An 18664-nucleotide genomic window follows, 5' to 3' on the forward strand; every position below is an offset into this window, starting at 1 on the left:
CAGGGTGAATGACAGTGCATAAATGGGTTCAGTTAAACACCATTTCCAGTCATTTTCATTTTTCTTTGTTCTCTGTTAAAGAGTTAAGCTAGTCACTGCTTTCTGTTATTCTCTTTCTGTCTCGCAGACTCTGTGAGCAGGACACAGCAGTGTCTGCATGTCTGCAAGCGTCCATGCTCGGCAGAGACGCCACCCTGGCACTTGCTGCGTGGTCTGGCACTTGCAGCATGATCAGCAGAAGACCGTTCTTTGGACAGATAGGACCTGCCCTTTGGACAGGTGCTGTTCTGGGCACTGACGTGTGTTTCAAAACACCAGGATGTGGCTCGTGTTCTCATCTCATCTGGATGGTGATACAAATCATTAGGCACACCTCATTTTATAAAGAGAGCTCACACCCACAGTCAGCTTTCCCCAGAGTCTTTGTTTTCATTTTATAGATAAGAGGGTTGAGGCTTTGGGAGCTTGATGACTCTCCCAGGTGCCCCCAAAGCCAAGGTGCTAGGATCCAACCAGGCCTTTCTGGCCCCAAGGCCTGTCCTGCCCCACCATGGTCTCAGGGCACCAAGGATTCATTCCCAGGTTCTTCTCAAGATTCAGCATACTTAACTCTGTTCCATGCAAAATCTCCATCGATCCGTTACATTGCTCTGCACTCTCAACTTGCTGCTGTTTGACCTGCATCCAGATATAGCCTACAGGATTGCAAAGTGAGAGGGGGATTGTAGAGACTAAGCAAAGGAGAAATGAGTAAGTTTTTAAACTTTTCCCTCTTTTTGCCTATCATCCCAAAGTCAAAATCTTTCAATTTCTTCAAGGATTTTTCTTCACTTTATCACCAACTCTTCAAAATTTTTAATTGTGAGACACACATTTTTCAGTTAGGGAAATGGTCCAAATAAATTAACTGACTTTTCTAAAATATCAGAATATGTCCACACCCCAAAGTTAGAATGTAATTTTTCCTTAAAACTTAGTTTACCAAATCCAAATTGCTACGTTTCAGTTTTTATTTAAATATTTTATTTTCTCCTCATGCAAGTATTATAACTCTCATATGGGGCTTCTCGGGTGGCTCAGTGGTAAAGAATCCACCTACCAGTGCAGGAGGCGCAAGAGATGTGGGTTCAGTCTCTGGGTTGAGAAGATCCCTTGGGGTAGGAGTGGCAACCCACTGCAGTATTCTTGCCTGGAAAATTCCATGGACAGAGGAGTCCAGCGGGCTGCAGTTTATGGGGTTGCAAAGAATCAAACACGACTGGGCATGCACGCATCATTAGACATACTGAAATGCTAAATTCTGTGATTGCAGGATGATCTGGGAAAACCTCCCATCTTCTGCCTGAGTCCCAGAATACTTGAGCCAACTTGACTATGGTCTAAACAGAACATTATGAGCAGGTTTGTTTGGTGGCTGAGAAGATACTGTCTATTGGGCTCCTCTTCCATCGTTAAGGGTTTTTGTCTCAAGAAAGCCATGAAGTTTTGGCATGCATTTTTATATCATAATATTTAAAATTCTCTTATCTTCTGTTAAATTGCACCTAGAAATCTGAGTTCCATCATGCAAGTTGTCCTCTTTACTTATTTTATTTTACTTTATTGTTTTGGCTGTGCGGGCTCTTCATTGCCTCTCAGGCTTTCTCTAGTTGTGGCCTACAGGCTTCTTTTGTTGTGGAGCATGGGATCTAGAACACGCAGGCTTTAGTCGTTACAATGCGTGGGCTCAGTAGTGGTGTGAGAGCTCAGTTGCCGAGTGGCATGTGGGATTCTAGTTCCCGAAACAGAGATTGAATCCATGTCTTCTGCACTGGAAGGCAGATTCTTAACCACTGGACCACCAGGGGAGTCCCTGTCCTCTTGTTTAAAACTAAAAAAAATAAAAAAAACAGTTTTTAAGATTAGAATCAGGTTTGCCTTTATCCTTAAAACTTCATATTGAAAACTTTTGATCACACTGAAGAAACAAAACTGCTCTTTGTCTTTTTGTCTGTGTTTGGTTTTTATCTCATTAGATACCCTGATCCTTTTGATCTCATGGTGCGAAAAATCAGGCGCTCTCCTGCTAGACTTGTGGTACCTGAGCCCTTAGCTTGGATGGCAACCGGAAACACCAGATTTGAGGGGCTTCCCTGCCCCAGGTCAGATTTGAGTGTGAGAGGCTGGGTTCCCAGTGTTTTGTGGGTTGATCTAATTGTGTCCCTGAATTTTAGTTCTCTGATATTACAACTATTACCATTAGAAATTCTTCACATATTAAGAATTCATTTGCCTACTAGTTGTCGATCTTAGTATCCCTTTACCCCCAGATGACTTGAAGTGTGTGTTAGAGGGAACTGTGGATTGGTCCAGAAATGTCATCCAGGATACAGTCCATTAACAAGCCAGCTCTTCTCTCCCTCTTACAAAACACCCTCCCCTCATCGCTCCACTTCCCCCCTCAGCTCCCCTGCTAACTTTTCTTCCTGCTGCTGGTCTGATTAAACCCCTCACAGCATCTCACTGCCCTGAAATAAAACCCAGTGTCCTACAGTAATGCCACCCCCCACCCTCACCCCCAGTGGCCTCTGTTTCTCCAGCCTCACCTCTCTCTGCTCTTCCCCTCGTCTGCACACTTCAGCCAACTCCCCTTGTGTGCCATCAGCTCTCTGAGGCATTTCCTTCTGCGGGGACCTCACAGTTAACTCAGCACTGTCCAATGGGGCTATCTGCAATGACGAGGATGTTCTGTATTTGCCCAGTCCAGGATGGCAGCCACCAGCCACATGTGACTGCTGAACACTTGACTGGGGCCAGTATGACTGAGCAACTGTTTAATTTAGTTTTAATGAATTTAAATATATGTAGCCATACATCATTAAGAACTACTGCATGGGACAGTACAGCTAAAGAGTTCTTAATTCAATTTTAGAATAAGCTTTTTCACAGGAATAATCCCAAACGATTTTCTCTGGTGACAGTTAACTATCATGAACTGAACATGGAACAACAGACTGGTTCCAAATAGGAAAAGGAGGACATCAAGGCTGTATATTGTCACCCTGCTTATTTAACTTATATGCAGAGTATATCATGAGAAACGCTGGGCTGGATGAAGCACAAGCTAGAATCAAGATTGCTCTGAGAAATATCAATAACCTCATATATACAGATGACACTACCCTTGTGGCAGAAAGTGAAGAACTAAAGAGCCTCTTGATGAAAGTGAAAGAGCCGGTCCCATTACTTCATGGCAAACAGATGGGGAAACAGTGGCAGACTTTATTTTTGGGGGCTCCAAAATTGCTGCAGATGGTGACTGCAGCCATGAAATTAAAAGAAGCTTATTCCTTGGAAGGAAAGTTATGACCAACCTAGATAGCATATTGAAAAGCAGAGACATTACTTTGCCAACAAAGGTCCGTCTAGTCAAGGTTATGGTTTTTCCAGTGGTCATGTATGGATGTGAGGGTTGGACTGTAAAGAAAGCTGAGTGCCGAAGAATTGATGCTTTTGAACTGTGGTGTTGGAGAAGACTCTTGAGAGTCCCTTGGGCTGCAAGGAGATCCAACCAGTCCATTCTGAAGGAGATCAGCCCTGGGATTTCTTTGGAAGGAATGATGCTAAAGCTGAAACTCCAGTACTTTGGCCACCTCATGCGAAGAGTTGACTCATTGGAAAAGACTCTGATGCTGGGAGGGATTGGGGGCAGGAGGAGAAGGGGACAACAGAGGATGAGATGGCTGGATGGCATCACTGACTCGATGGACGTGAGTCTGAGTGAACTCCGGGAGTTGGTGATGGACAGGGAGGCCTGGCGTGCTGCGATTCATGGGGTCGCAAAAGAGTCGGACATGACTCAGCGACTGAACTGAACTGAACTGAGGGAGGCCTGGCCTTCTGCAGTCCATGAGGTTGCAAAGAGTCAGACACGACTGAGCTACTGAACTGAAATAAACTTGTTATAGACTTTTCTGAATATCTCAGGTCTATTTGTAAAATTGCTCCTATTAATAACATGTTTAATCTTTAAAAGACTTTTACCTCTAGGTAAAACCTGTTAGCAAACTAGGAATTTTTTGTGGAACATTTCCAGTGAGTTAAGTGTGCTGCTACTGCTAAGTCGCTTTCAGTCGTTGTCCGACTCTGTGCGACCCCATAGATGGCAGCCCACCAGGCTCCCCTGTCCCTGGGATTCTCCAGGCAAGAACACTGGAGTGGGTTGTCATTTCCTTCTCCAATGCATGAGAGTGAAAGGCGAAAGTGAAGTTGCTCAGTTGTGTCCAACTCTTCGCGACCCCATGGATTGCAGCCTACCAGGCTCCTCCGTCCATGGGATTTTCCAGGCAAGAGTACTGGAGTGGGTTGCCATTGCTTTCTCTTAAGTGTGAGGGACAGGAAATAACCTCCAGCTCACTAGTGCTTGCCTTCCAAGCAAGATGTATAGAGAGCAGAGATCAGCAAAATCCCCTAAAGAAACCTGTCGTGTCCCAGACCACCAAGACTTGGCTATATTCATGAGCATTCTTATGTCTGGCCTGTCCAGTCATGTTCACATCTAAAATGTATCAGATGTGCTCTTGTCCAGCCATTATCACTGTCACACCAAAATCTAAAGTGGTTGAATAAATGAAGGTCCACACTTGCATCTAAGTCACACTTGCACCATCCCAAGTGCTCAGAAGCAGCTGGTGGCTGCCATATTTGACTGGACTGATATGGCCGTCATCACAGGAAGTTGTACCTGGATGGTGCTGCTACCCTGAAAACAGACCGCCGCTCCACACCTGTGCATCAGGCAATAATTAGAATGGGAGTCCGTGTGGTTTTAAGCAAGAGTACAGGTTTTGAGATGTTTCAGGTAAAGACCACAGAGTTTAATTGCAGTGCAGGGAGATAAATTGGAGAGAGGAGAAAGGAAATCACCAGCACCAGCTTGAAAAATCCACTGATGAGTGCCTCTCGGGGCTGGGGAGAGGCCTGAAGTCAGGGTCCTCCCCCATGAGATTCACACACTGGTGGTCCAGGAACCATACATGAGAAACAAGCTAGGACATGAAAACCCATTTTGCTGCCTTGGGAATATTTTTGTCCCCTTTATGAAACCCCATAGAACCAAGTATCTTCTTGAATAATACTGCAATTGTGATGAGAATTATGGTAGGTCTTTTGTTCTTCAAGCCATGTTGCCACAAATATAAAATCACTTTCATTCTACAATTTGTAAGCTTAAACTTTACCAGTATTGTGTAATTGGTAGTCCATGAAGGTTGGGTATGCAAATATATACGTAAATAATTGAACACAACTCCATTCACAGGCTTCAATTTCTACCAGTAATGAAAATTATCAGTTCAATTCAGTTCAGTCACTCAGTTGTATCTGACTCTGCGACCCCATGAATTGTAGCATGCCAGGCCTCCCTGTCCATCACCAGCTCCCGAAGTTCACTCAAACTCAGGTCCATTGAGTTGGTGATGCCATCCAACCATCTCATCGTCTGTCGTCCCCTTCTCCTCCTGCCCCCAATCGTTCCTAGCATCAGATTCTTTTCCAATGAGTCAACTCTTCACATGAGGTGGCCAAAGTACTGGAGTTTCAGCTTTAGCATCATTCCCTCCAAAGAAATCCCAGGGCTGATCTTCAGAATTGACTGGTTGGATCTCCTAGCAGTCCAAGGGACTCTCAAGAGTCTTCTCCAACACCACAGTTCAAAAACATCAATTCTTTGGTGCTCAGCTTTCTTCACAGTCCAAATTTCACATCCATACATGACCACTGGAAAAACCATAGCCTTGACCAGATGGACCTTTGTTGGCAAAGTAATGTCTCTGCTTTTGAATATGCTATCTAGGTTGGTCATAACTTTCCTTCCAAGGAGTAAGCATCTTTTAATTTCATGGCTGCAGTCACCATCTGTAGTGATTTTGGAGCCCAAAAAAATAAAGTCTGATACTGTTTCCACTGTTTCCCCATCTATTTCCCATGAAGTGATGGGACCGGATGCCATGATCTTCGTTTTCTGAATGTTAAGCTTCAAGCCAACTTTTTCACTCTCTCTTTCACTTTCATCAAGAGGCTTTTTAGTTCCTCTTCACCTTCTGCCATAAGGGTGGTGTCATCTGCATATCTGAGGTTATTGGTATTTCTCCCTGCAGTCTTGATTCCAGCTTATGCTTCTTCCAGCCCAGCGTTTCTCATGATGTACCCTTCATATAAGTTAAATAAGCAAGGTGACAATATACAGCCTTGACATACTCCTTTTCCTATTTGGAACCAGTCTGTTGTTCCATGTCCAGTTCTAACTGTTGCTTCCTGACCTGCATATAGGTTTCTCAAGAGGCAGGTCAGGTGGTCTGGTATTCCCATCTCTTTCAGAATTGTCCACAGTTTATTGGGATCCACACAGTCAAAGGCTTTGGCATAGTCAATAAAGCAAAAATAGATGTTTTTCTGGAACTCTCTTGCTTTTTCTATGATCCAGCAGATGTTGGCAATTTGATCTCTGGTTCCTCTGCCTTTTCTAAAACCAGCTTGAACATCTGGAAATTCACGGTTCATGTATTGCTGAAGCCTGGCTTGGAGAATTTTGAGCATTATTTACTAGCATGTGAGATGAGTGAAATTGTGTGGTAGTTTGAGCATTCTTTGGGATTGCTTTTCTTTGGGATTGGAATGAAAACACCTTTTCCAGCCCTGTGGCCACTGCTGAGTTTTCCAAATTTGCTGGCATATTGAGTGCAGCATTTTCACAGCATCATCTTCCAGGATTTGAAATAGCTCAACTGGAATTCCATTACCTCCCTAGCTTTGTTCGTAGTGATGCTTTCTAAGGCCCACTTGACTTCACATTCCAGGATGTCTGGCTCTAGGTGTGTGATCACACCATTGTGATTACCTTGGTCCTGAAGATCTTTTTTGTACTGTTCTTCTGTGTATTCTTGCCACCTCTTAATATCTTCTGCTTCTGTTAGGTCCATACCATTTCTGTCCTTTATCGAGCCCATCTTTGCATGAAATGTTTCCTTGGTATCTCTTATTTTCTTGAAGAGATCTCTAGTCTTTCCCATTCTGTTGTTTTCCTCTATTTCTTTGCATTGATTGCTGAGGAAGGCTTTCTTATCTGTCCTTGCTATTCTTTGGAACTCTGCATTCAGATGCTTATATCTTTCCTTTTCTCCTTTGGTTTTTGCTTCTCTTCTTTTCACAGCTATTTGTAAGGCTTCCCCAGACAGCCATTTTGGTTTTTTGCATTTCTCTTCCATGGGGATGGTCTTGATCCCTGTCTTCTGTACAATGTCACGAACCTCCGTCCATAGTTCATCAGGCACTCTATCTATCAGATCTAGTCCCTTAAATCTATTTCTCAACCTCCACTGTATAAACCATCTCACATCACGGTGACTGGGCATTTCCAGGTTCAAATTGCCTTGTTGCGCTGGTGGCTCAGCTGCTGCACTGTGGGCAGTTCTTTCTGGGTGCAGGGGGCCCTGGGCTCTGGGGCAGCGGCTGCATCTGCAGTCACTGCTCTGGCCAGCACTGGCTCACATCCTGGGCTCTGTCCCCACTCTCCTTGTCTTCGGTGGCCACTGGAGACTGTGCTGAGCATGCCAGATAGGCTGATCTGTGCACTCAATCTGGAAGCTCCCCTGTGGGCTGTGGCTCCTCTGCTCTCCAGCCGTGCTGGGTGGGGCCTTCTCCTTGGGGCCGGGAGCATCTTCTGTGGGGGAGGAACCTGTTGAAGCTAACACATCTTGAGCACTTACTATGGTTGACATATTTCTAAGCGTTGTACTTAGCTCATTTAATAGCGTTAAGAGTGCTAGGATGTAAGCACCGGTGTTACCTCCACTTTGATGGCTCAGATGGGGGAGTGACTTACCCTATACAGCTCCTGAATTCTGCTCAAGTGCTTGCCACTTACTTGGGGAGTGGGGCAGTGGGAATGGGTTCCACCCATCCCTTAACCTTAACCCCTAAATATATGTCCAGTTATTAAGTCGATCAGATAAGGAAAAATAGGGTTACTATATGATGCATCAATCCCACTTCTGGGCATATATCTGTAAAAGATAGAAACTCTACTTGAAAAAGATACATGCACCCCAGTGTTCATAGCAGCACTATTTGCAATAGCCAAGATATGGAAACAACTTAAGTGTCCATGGACAGACTAATGGAAAAAGAAGATGTGGTACACAGTACTTAAGAGAATGTCATGAGCACTTTGTACCTTAAAAAAATTTGGTGCTTAGCTAGAAAAGGAGAACTTGTCTGCCTAACTAGTTCTCTGGAAATTTATGTGTTAGCTGGCCAGCTGTTCGCAATCAGCTGGTTAGCATGTTCAGAGTATTTGTATTTTATCATAAGGGAAAGAAAGCTTAATTTTTTAAATAATGGGACAAATAATGATTGTCAGCCAAAATATACTACAAAGAATTCCCTTCTGTTTCCATTTTACTTCTAGTTTAATTGCAAATGAAAGTTAACTTTTATTGAATACTCTGCCGTATCTATTAAAAATAATCAGATGATTTACTGATGTAGTAAAGTATGTTGTCACATTTCTTGCTATGGATTGTCTTTAAATTCCTAAAATAAAAATATTTTATCAAAATGTAAAAAAAAAGTGTGATACCCGTACACTGTGGAATATTACTCAGCTCCAAAGAAGAATGAAAGAATGCCGTTTGGCGCATCACAGATGGACTAGAAATGATCACTAAGGAAAATCCGTTACAGACAAGTATCGTAGTCACTTACATACACAATCTAAAGCGTGACGCAAATGGACTTATTCACAAAACAGAAACAGACACAGAAATAGAAAACAAGCTTACGGTTACCAAAGGGGAAAGTAGAGGGAGGGACACATTAGGAATTTGGATTAACAGATACACACTCCTGTATGTCAAATAGCTAAACAAGGGCCTAGTGCATAGCACAGGTACTATATTCAATATCTTATAATAACCTAAAATTGAAGACTCCAAAAAAGCACATACACACACATATATACACACACAGTGTGTGTGTGCGTGTGTGTGTGTGTGTGTGTGGTTGAATCACTTTGCTCTGTACCTGAAACATTGTAAACCAACTGTACTTCAATTTTGGCAAAAGTATTAAAAGGAAATAAAAATGTGAAAAATACCATGCTTCACTGAAAAATAAAATTAAACTGACTTGAGCATAGCAGGCCCAGGGATGAAGGGATTTGACCTGGGTGGAAGAAAGGGAGGGAGGGAGGGAGGAAGAAAGAGAAAGTTGTAAAGTGCACCAATTGCTTCCAACCATATACCAGGTAGAAATTTCACTGTGTTTTTTTGAGAATCTCAATGGTTAAGAATCCACACTACCAATGGAGGGGCACTGGTTCGATCCCTGGTCAGAGAACTAAGACCCCACATGCTGCACAATGTGGCCAGAAATATAGATATAAATAGAAACTACATTCCTATTTGTTTTTTGTTGAGTCACTTGGTTGTGTCCGACTCTTTACTACCCCATGGATGGCAGAACATCAGGGTACCCTGTCCTTCACTATCTCCCAGAGCTTGCTCAAACTCATGTCCATCAAGTCGGTGATGCCCTCGAACCATCTCATCCTCTGTCGTCCCCTTCTCTTCCTGCCCTCAATCTTTCCAAGCATCAGGGTCTTTTCAAATGAGTCAGCTCTTCGCATCAGGTGACCAAAATATTGGAGCTTCAGCTTCAGCATCAGTCCTTCCAATGAATATTCAGGACTGATTTCCTTTAGGATTGACTGGTTTGATCTCCTTGCTGTGCAAGGGACTTCTCCAGCACCACATCTTCTCCAGCACAGTTCTTCTGTGCTCAGCCTTCTTTATGGTCCAACTCACATCCATACATGATTACTGGGAAAACCACAGCTTTGACTACGTGGACCTTTGTCAGCAAAGTGATGTCTCTGCTTTTTAATATGCTGTTTAGGTTTGTCATACTTTTTCTTCCAAGGAACAAGTGTCTTTGAATTTCATGGCTGCAGTCACCATCTGCAGTGATTTTGGAGCCCAAGAAAATAAAGTCTGTCACTGTTTCCATTGTTTCCCCAGCTATTTGCCATGAAGTTGATGGGATCGGATGCCATGATTTTAGTCTTTTGAATGATGAGTTTTAAGCCAGATTTTTCACTCTTCTCTTTCACCTTCATCAAGAGGCTCTTTAGCTCCTCTACACTTTCTGCCATTAGGGTGGGTCATCTGCATATCTGAGGTTATTGATACTTCTCCTGGCAATCTTGATTCCAGCTTGTGCTTCATCCAGCCTGGCATTTCACATGATGTCCTCTGCATGTAATTAAATAAGCAGAGTGACAATATACAGCCTTGACATACTCCTTTCCCAATTTTGAACCATGTCCTGTTCCAACTATTGCTTCTTGACCTGCATAAAGACAAGTAAGGTGGTTTGATAGTCCCATCTCTTTTAAGAATTTTCAAAAAAAAAAGAAGAATTTTCCAGTTTGTTGTGATCCACAAAGTCAAAGGCTTTAGTGTACTCAGTAAAGGAGAAGTAGATGTTTTTCTGGAATTCCTTTGCTTTTTCTATGATTCAGCATATGTTGGGCATTTGATCTCTGGTTCCTCTGCCTTTTCTAAATCCAGCTTGTACATCTGGAAGTTCTCGGTTCACATACTGTTGAAGCCTGGCTTGGGGAATTTTGAGCATTACTTTGCTAGCATGTGAGATGAGTGCAATTGTGTGGTAGTTTGAACATTCTTTGGCATTGCCCTTCTTTGGGATTGGGAAAAAAACTGACCTTTTCCAGTCCTGTGGCCACTACTGAGTTTTCCAAATTTGTTGGTATATTGATTGCAGCACTTTCACAGCATCATCTTTTAGGATTTAAGAAATAGCTCAGCTGGAATTCCATCACCTCTACTAGTTTTGTTCATAGTGATGCTTCCTCAGGCCTACTTGACTTCACACTCCAGCATGTCTGGTTCTAGGTGAGTGATCGTACCATCATGGTTATCTGGATCATTAAGATTTTTTTGTACAGTTCTGTGTATTCTTGCCACCTTTTCTTAATATCTTCTGCTTCTGTTAGGTCCTTACCATTTCTGTCCTTTATTGAGCCCATCTTTGCATGAAATGTTCCCTTGGTATCTCTGATTTTCTTGAAGAGATTGCTCATCTTTCCCATTCTGTTGCTTTCCTCTATTTCTTTGCATTGTTCAATTTAAGAAAGCTTTCTTGCCTCTCCTTGCTATTCTTTGGAACTCTACATTCAGATGGGCAAATCTTTCCTTTTCTCCTTTGCCTTTCGCTTCTCTTTTTTCTCAGCTAGGCAAACATTTTGCCTTTTTGTATTTCTTCTTCTTGGGGACAGTTTTGGTCACCACCTCTTGTACAGTGTTATGAACCTCCATCCATAGTTCTTCTGGCACTCTATCAAATCTAATCCCTTGAATTATTTGTCACTTCCACAAGGGAATTTGATTTAGGTCATACCTGATTGACTTAGTGATTTTCCCTACTTTCTTCAATATAAGTATGAATTTTGCAATAAGGAGTTTATGAACTGAGCCACAGTCAGCTCCCAGTCTTGCTTTTGCTGACTACATAGAGTTGCTGTATCTTTGGCTGCAAAGAATATAATCAGTCTGATTTCGTTATTGACCATCTGGTAATGTCCATGTACAAAGTCATGTCTTGTGTTGTTGGAAGAGGATGTTTGCTATGACCAGTGTGTTCTCTTGGCAAAATCCTGTTAGCCTTTGCTCTGCTTCATTTTGTACTCCAAGGCCAAACTTGCCTGTTACTCCAGGTATCTCTTGACTTCCTACTTTTGCATTCCAATGGCCTATGATGAAAAGGACATCTTTTTTTTTTTTTTTGCTAGTTCTAGAAGGTCTTGTAGGTCATCATAGAACCATTCAACTTCAGCTTCTTCCGGCATGAGTGGTTGGGGCATAGACTTGGATTACTGTGGTATTGAATGGTTTGCCTTGGAAACAAAGCAGGATCATTCTATTATTTGTAAGATTGTATCTAAGTATTGCATTTTGGAGTCTTTTGTTGTCAGTGAGGGCTGCTCCATTTCTTCTAAGGGATTCTTGCCCACAGTAATAGATATAATGGTCATCTGAATTAAATTCTACCATTCCTGTCTACTTTAGTTCACTGATTCCTAAAATGTCAGTGTTCACTCTTGCCATCTCATGTTTGACCACTTCCAATTTACCTTAATTCATGAACCTAACATTCCAGGTTCCTATGCAATATTATTCTTTACAGCATCGGACTTTACTTTCACCTCCGGACACATCCACACCTGGGCGTTATTTCTGCTTTGACTCAGCCTCTTCATTCCTCCTGGAGCTATTTCTCTACTCTTCTCCAATAGCACGTTGGACACCTACTAACCTGGGGTTAGCAGGTTGTCTTTCAGTGTCGTATCTTTTTGCCTTTTCATTTTGTTCATCTCCTATCTGCTAGGAGCCCACAGATGTGCAATGATGTCTGAGGGGTCTCAGAAGGCATCTGCAGTCATTGTGTTAACAGGGTTTCTCCCCTGCCAGAGTTCATTCACTAGAATCTAATAAGCTGTGACTCTTTGTGGAAGGATATGCCACCTTCACTGTTTCTCTCTTGCATGTGTCCTCTTGTGTTTAACCAGGCACGGCATGTGGGAGAAAGCTTTCCTACACTCATTCCATCTGTAGGGTTTCTCTTCCATGTGAGTTCTTCAATGAGAGTTGTCTTCTTAGTGAGTGTTTTCCCACAATCACTGCATACACTGGGTTTCTCTCCTGTGTGAATTCTCTGTTTCATGAGTCCTGATGTCTTCAAACAAGATTTTCCACAGTCAGTACTTACATGTACTTATATGTTGACTGTATGAAATCATGGATGTGCCATGAGGCATGCCTTCTGGGGGAAGCTTTACCACATTCATTGCATCCATAGGACTTCTCTTCAATGTGAGTTCATTGATATATAATAAGATTGCCCTTCTGTATGAAACCTTTTCCACATTCGCACTACATATATAAGATTTCTCACCTGTATGTACTTTCTAATGCAAAACTAGTGCAATTTTCTGGAGAAATCTTTCCCATGCTCACTGCACACATGGGGTTTTTCTCCTCTTTTGTTTGGCAAATGTATCATAGCTTTGCCTTCTCGCAGAAGGCTTTGCACATTCAGTTCGTTCATAGGGCTTCTCTCCTGTATGAGTTCTCTGGTATTCAGTTAGCTTGAACTTTCTGAAGAATACTTTACTACATATACTGTGTACATGAGGTTTATTTCCCATAGGAGTCTTTTGTTCAGTTAGCTTTAATTTCCTGAAAAAGGCTTTTCCATACTCACTGCACACATGGGGTTTCTCTTCTTTGTGAGTTCGCTGGTGTTTGGTGAGCTTGAACTTCTTGGAGAAGGTTTTCCCACACACACTACATCCATGGTGTTTCTTTTCTGTATGAATTCTCTTATGTTCACTGAGCAAGACTTCTTGAGGAAGGCTTTTCCACATTTAGTACATTCATGGGCTCTATTTTGTGTATTTGCTGACATTTAATTTCAGTATGAATTTGCTCATGATTAGCAAGGAGAAAGGATCTCCCATTTCCAATAAACTCAGCAGGCTCCTTTTTGTTACAGCTTCTACTCTGGTTGACTACATTTAAGTATGATTTCAAAGTTTTCCTGTGTAAATGAAATACATCATGATTTGGCCTTAAAGGAAAATAACTTTTGCTCTGATGAATAATATTCCCAAATGCAGTCTGTCCATATATTTGAACAGAATATATCCTCTTCAGCATATTTTGGATTTTCCAGTGTGACTGCACATGATCATCAACTTTCTCAGTTTCTGGATTAGGGTGTCTTCATCTTCTAAGGTCCATGGTGATTCTCTTTGTTCCAGATTTGCTAACTTGATACTCCACTGATACCAGGTATTTTTCCCTTCTAAGCAGGGGCCAAGAGCTGCCACTCCTCCCAGGTAAAGTCAACCCCACATCCTCCAAAGTCAGTCCTCCCTGAAGTCTTCTTGATCCCACTGATTTCCTAGTGGCTATACTTAACTTGTTAATTCTTTCATTTCCGGTTCCCTTTAATAAGTGATTTCTTATTAGGATTAATCCAATGATTGCTGGAAGAAATATCAATAACCTCAGATATGCAGATGACATTACTCTTATGGCAGAAAGTGAAGAGGAACTAAAGAGCCTCTTGATGAAAGTGAAAGAGGAGAGTGAAAAGCTGGCTTAAAACTCAACATTCAAAAAACTAAAATTATGGCATCTGGTTCCATCACTTCATGGCAAATAGATGGGGAAACGACAAAAACAGTGACAGATTTTGTTTTCTTGGGCTCCAAAATCACTGCAGATGGTGACTGCCGCCATGAAATTAAAAGATGCTTGCTACTTGGAAGAAAAGCTATGACCAACCTAGACAGTATATTAAAAAGCAGAGACATTACTTTGCCTACAAAGGTCCATATAAGTCAAAGCTAGGTTTTTTCAGTAGTCATTTGTGGACGGGAGAGTTGGATCATAAAGAAAGCTGAGTGCCAAAGAAGAAAGCTGAGAACTCTTGAACTGTGATGTTGGAGACTTTTGAGAGTCCCTTGAACTGAAAGAAGATCAAACTAGTCAATCCTAAAGAAAATCAGTCCTGTATATTCATTGGAGGGACTAATGCTGAAGTTGAAACTCCAATACTTTGGCTATCTGATATGAAGAACTGATTCATTGGAAAAGACCCTGATGCTGGGAAAGATTGAAGGCAGGAGGAGAAGGGGATGACAGAGGATGAGATGGTTGGCTGGCATCACCAACTCGATGGACATGTGTTTGAGAAAGCTCTGAGAGTTGGTGATGAACAGGGAAGCCTGGCATGTGGTTGTAAAGAGTCAGACACGACTGAGTTACTAAACTGAACTGAACTGAATGAGAAGAACTATATACCTCAAAGTTATTCTAGGCTTCATGCTGCCAATTTTTAAATTCTGTCATAATAATTGGCATTATATATCTACTTGTAATTTTGAAAATATTTGATCTTTGAATATTTGCATCTTAAGTGCCTTTCAGTTCAGTTCAGTTCAATTCAGTTCAGTTGCTCAGTCATGTCCAACTCTTTGCGACCCCATGAACTGCAGCATGCCAAGCTTCCCTGTCCATCACTAACTCCCGGAGCCTACCCAAACTCATGTCCATTGAGTCGGTGATGCCATCCAACCATCTCATCCTCTGTCGTCCCCTTCTCTTCCTGCCCTCAATGTTTCCCAGCATCAGGGTCTTTTCAAATGAGTCAGCTCTTCACATCAGGTGGCCAAAGTATTGGAGCTTCAGCTTCAACATCAGTCCTTCCAATGAACACCCAGGAAGTGCCTTTATTGACTAGTAAAATCATGATTTCTGTGATTCATTCCATATCAAGAATGTCTTCATTAAAGCTATCTTCATCAATCCCCATGTTACTTACTTCTCCATTCTCCCTTTATATGTCTTCTTCCTCTCTACCTTTGGATCAACTAACATGTATTCTAACACTGGTGATGCACATGTGTGGTAGCCCAGCCCCAGCTCCTCTGGTGAAACCCAGACTGGTCCAGCCTGAGCAGTCCCAAGCTTCCCAAGACCCTGGTGGCACAGGATGAGACCAGAAAGCATTGAGATCACACAATGCTACATTTCTTCATAACTTTTATTTATTTAGTCTGCACAGGATCTTCCTTGCTTTGCATGGGCTTTCTGTAGTTGCAGCGAGTAGGGGTTACTCTTTGTTGCAGTAACAACTGAGGTCAAAAGATGATTTTCAGGCCATCACACAATAGACAAGGGACATGATGTCCACCAAATGGCTTGTCATTGTGGGAGCTTCTTTTTTTGAAGAGCACAGGCTCTAGGCGTGTGGGCCTCAGGAGTTGAGGTGTGCAGGCCCTAGAGGTGCAGGTCTCACACATTGCAGGTGGATTTTTTACCAGCTGAGCCACCAGGGAAGCCCAAGAATACTGGAGTGGGTAGCTTATCCCTTCTCCAGCAGATCTTCCCAACTGAGGAATCGAAACAGGGTCTCCCAACCCAGGAATCAAACTGGGGTCTCCTGCATTGCAGGTGGAATCTTCGCCACTGAACCACCAGGGAAGCCCAAGAATACTGGAGTGGGTAGCTTATCCCTTCTCCAGCAGATCTTCCCAACTGAGGAATTGAAACAGGGTCTCCCAACCCAGGAATCAAACTGGGGTCTCCTGCATTGCAGGTGGAATCTTCACCACTGAGCCACCAGGGAAGCCCCGTAGAGGGTGTGGGCTTTGTTAATCGTGGCACACTGGGCTCAGTAGTTGTGGCTCACGGGCTTATTTGCCCCACAGTATGTGAAGTGTTCCCGGATCAGGGGTTGAACCCATATCCCCTTTATTGACAAGCGAATTCTTATCCACTGAGCCACCAGAAAAGTCCTCTCCTAAACTGTTCTGAACAATCAAAACGCCTTATATAAAAGAGAGAAACGGTCTTGTCAAATCTTTCCTTCAAACAGTATGAATGCAATGAATTCTTAGGTGAGATGTTTTTTCCCAGTAGTGCTGAGCATCTTTTTATTTGTTTTGTGTCCTGATTTCAGATGTTCTCACCATCAGTATAATATATGTGAGTCGACATGCTAACTGCTGGGCACCAGATATGAGGAGCAGGATGCCAGTTCTTTATACTGGCAACCAAATGGATATTGAATACAAGTATTGCAAATACTTGTATAATGCAAATACTTTACATTTAAATTTGAACTTATATTTTAAAACTGAATGAAAAATTCTGCTTTTTTTTAAAGACATTTGATTTTAAGTTTGATTTTAATTTATAAATTATAATTGGTATAGTTTTTAACTTTATTAGGTAATCTTGAACATTTTAGAAGAAAAACTTAGAAACAAAGTTTAAAACATTTTTACATTAACTTTCAGTTTAGTTCAGTTCAGTAGCTCAGTCGTGTCCGACTCTTTGTGACCCCATGAATCACAGCACGCCAGGCCTCCCTGTCCATCATCAACTCCCAGAGTTCACTCAGACTCACGTCCATCCAGTGAGTGATGCCATCCAGCCATCTCATCCTCTGTCATCCTCTTCTCCTCCTGCCCCCAATCCCTCCCAGCATCAGAGTCTTTTCCAATGAGTCAACTCTTCACATGAGGTGGCCAAAGTACTGGAGTTTCAGCTTTAGCATCATTCCTTCCAAAGAAATCCCAGGGCTGATCTCCTTCACAATTGACTGGTTGGATCTCCTTGCAGTCCAAGGGACTCTCAAGAGTCTTCTCCAACACCACAGTTCAAAAGCATCAATTCTTCGGCGCTCAGCTTTCTTTGTAGTCCAACTCTCACATCCATATATGACCACTGGAAAAACCATAGCCTTAACTAGATGGACCTTTGTTGGCAGAGTAATGTCTCTGCTTTTCAATATGCTATCTAGGTTAGTCATAACTTTTCTTCCAAAGAGTAAGCATCTTTTAATTTCATGGCTGCATTAACTTTAATTTATAATAAGTTTATAATTTATTAATTATAAAATAAATTACAATTTATTAATTATAAAATAAATTATAATTTATTAATTATAAAATATATCCAAATTTTGTATACATTGACTATAGTTACATCTTATTTTTTAGTCCTTTAGATTATTGTTGTTTATTTGCTAAGTCATGTCTGACTCTTTTGTGACTGCAAGAACTGTAGCCTGCCAGGTTCCACCATCCATGTGGTTTCCCAGGCAAGAATACTGGAGTGGGTTGTCATTTCCTTCTCTAGGGGACCTTCCCAACCCAGGAATCGAACTCATGTCTCCTACATTAGCAGGTGGATTCTTTTCCACCGAGCAATGAGAGAATCCTTTTAGATTATTACTAGAGCACAAATTATTGTAAATCCTGGCTATAAAAACATAACGACTTTGATGAATTGAAGTCAAGAAGGATAATTTGTGGATTTAATGTGATTTATAAGTCATGTTTATCTTTCTTACTCAGGCAGACTTCACAGCCTATGGAGAACACCCAGACATGTAATAATGATTAAACTCAGCTATCATCGGTATTTTGCCAACTTTGAAGTATATAAAACCTGTACCCTTAACATATATTTATTCTTTTTTGTTGTTGAAATGTACTAAAATAAAAGAATACAATGTATTCTATTTGACAATAAGTTTTAATTTCCAAATATTTAGTCATATGAAATGTGGGCTTCTGTCTATAGCCTTGTTTCAGGCCCTCAGAATATTAGGGCTGGACTGGAAGGTGGTGTCCTCCTTCTCTTCTTCAGTAGCTGTCTGCAAACCCTCGTTCCCCACATGGCAGGCTTGGGGCTACTGCAAGCACTAGGCTTTGTGTCAGGGACCCAAAGACAGTCCATGACTCTCAGTACTACCTGAGGATGGTGTCAGGGAAAGGACTCTGCTGTGCCAGGTGACCACCGATAGAGGAACTATCATCGGTGGCCGCAGGGTAGAGTCCTGTGATGACCATGTAGTAACAACAAAAAAGGGGATGGGCATTGCTGGGCTGAAAATCTGCAACTTGTCCAATATGCTTTGAGAAAATGTAGTTGTTTAATTTCATTCAGCAGACCTTTCTTCTTAGTGGTTTCAAGTCATACCTTTATCTGTATTTAGAATAATGGATCTTTCCTAACTGAGCATTATT

The 18664-nt window shown here is 42.0% G+C and overlaps 1 protein-coding gene across 1 annotated transcript in view; it reads left to right on the forward strand.

The window, feature by feature from the left end:
- Positions 1–18126, forward strand: part of TTC13 (tetratricopeptide repeat domain 13) — a 105305-nt gene extending 87179 nt beyond the window's left edge. The window contains exon 23 of the mRNA XM_070364940.1: positions 17990–18126. Within this exon, the coding sequence (XP_070221041.1) occupies positions 17990–18038 (49 nt within the window). The 3' untranslated portion in view covers positions 18039–18126. The remainder of the gene's footprint in view (positions 1–17989) is intronic.
- The last annotated feature ends 538 nt before the right edge of the window (positions 18127–18664 follow it).

Source organism: Bos mutus, chromosome 28 (genome assembly GCF_027580195.1).
Source record: "Bos mutus isolate GX-2022 chromosome 28, NWIPB_WYAK_1.1, whole genome shotgun sequence".
NCBI lineage: Eukaryota > Metazoa > Chordata > Mammalia > Artiodactyla > Bovidae > Bos > Bos mutus.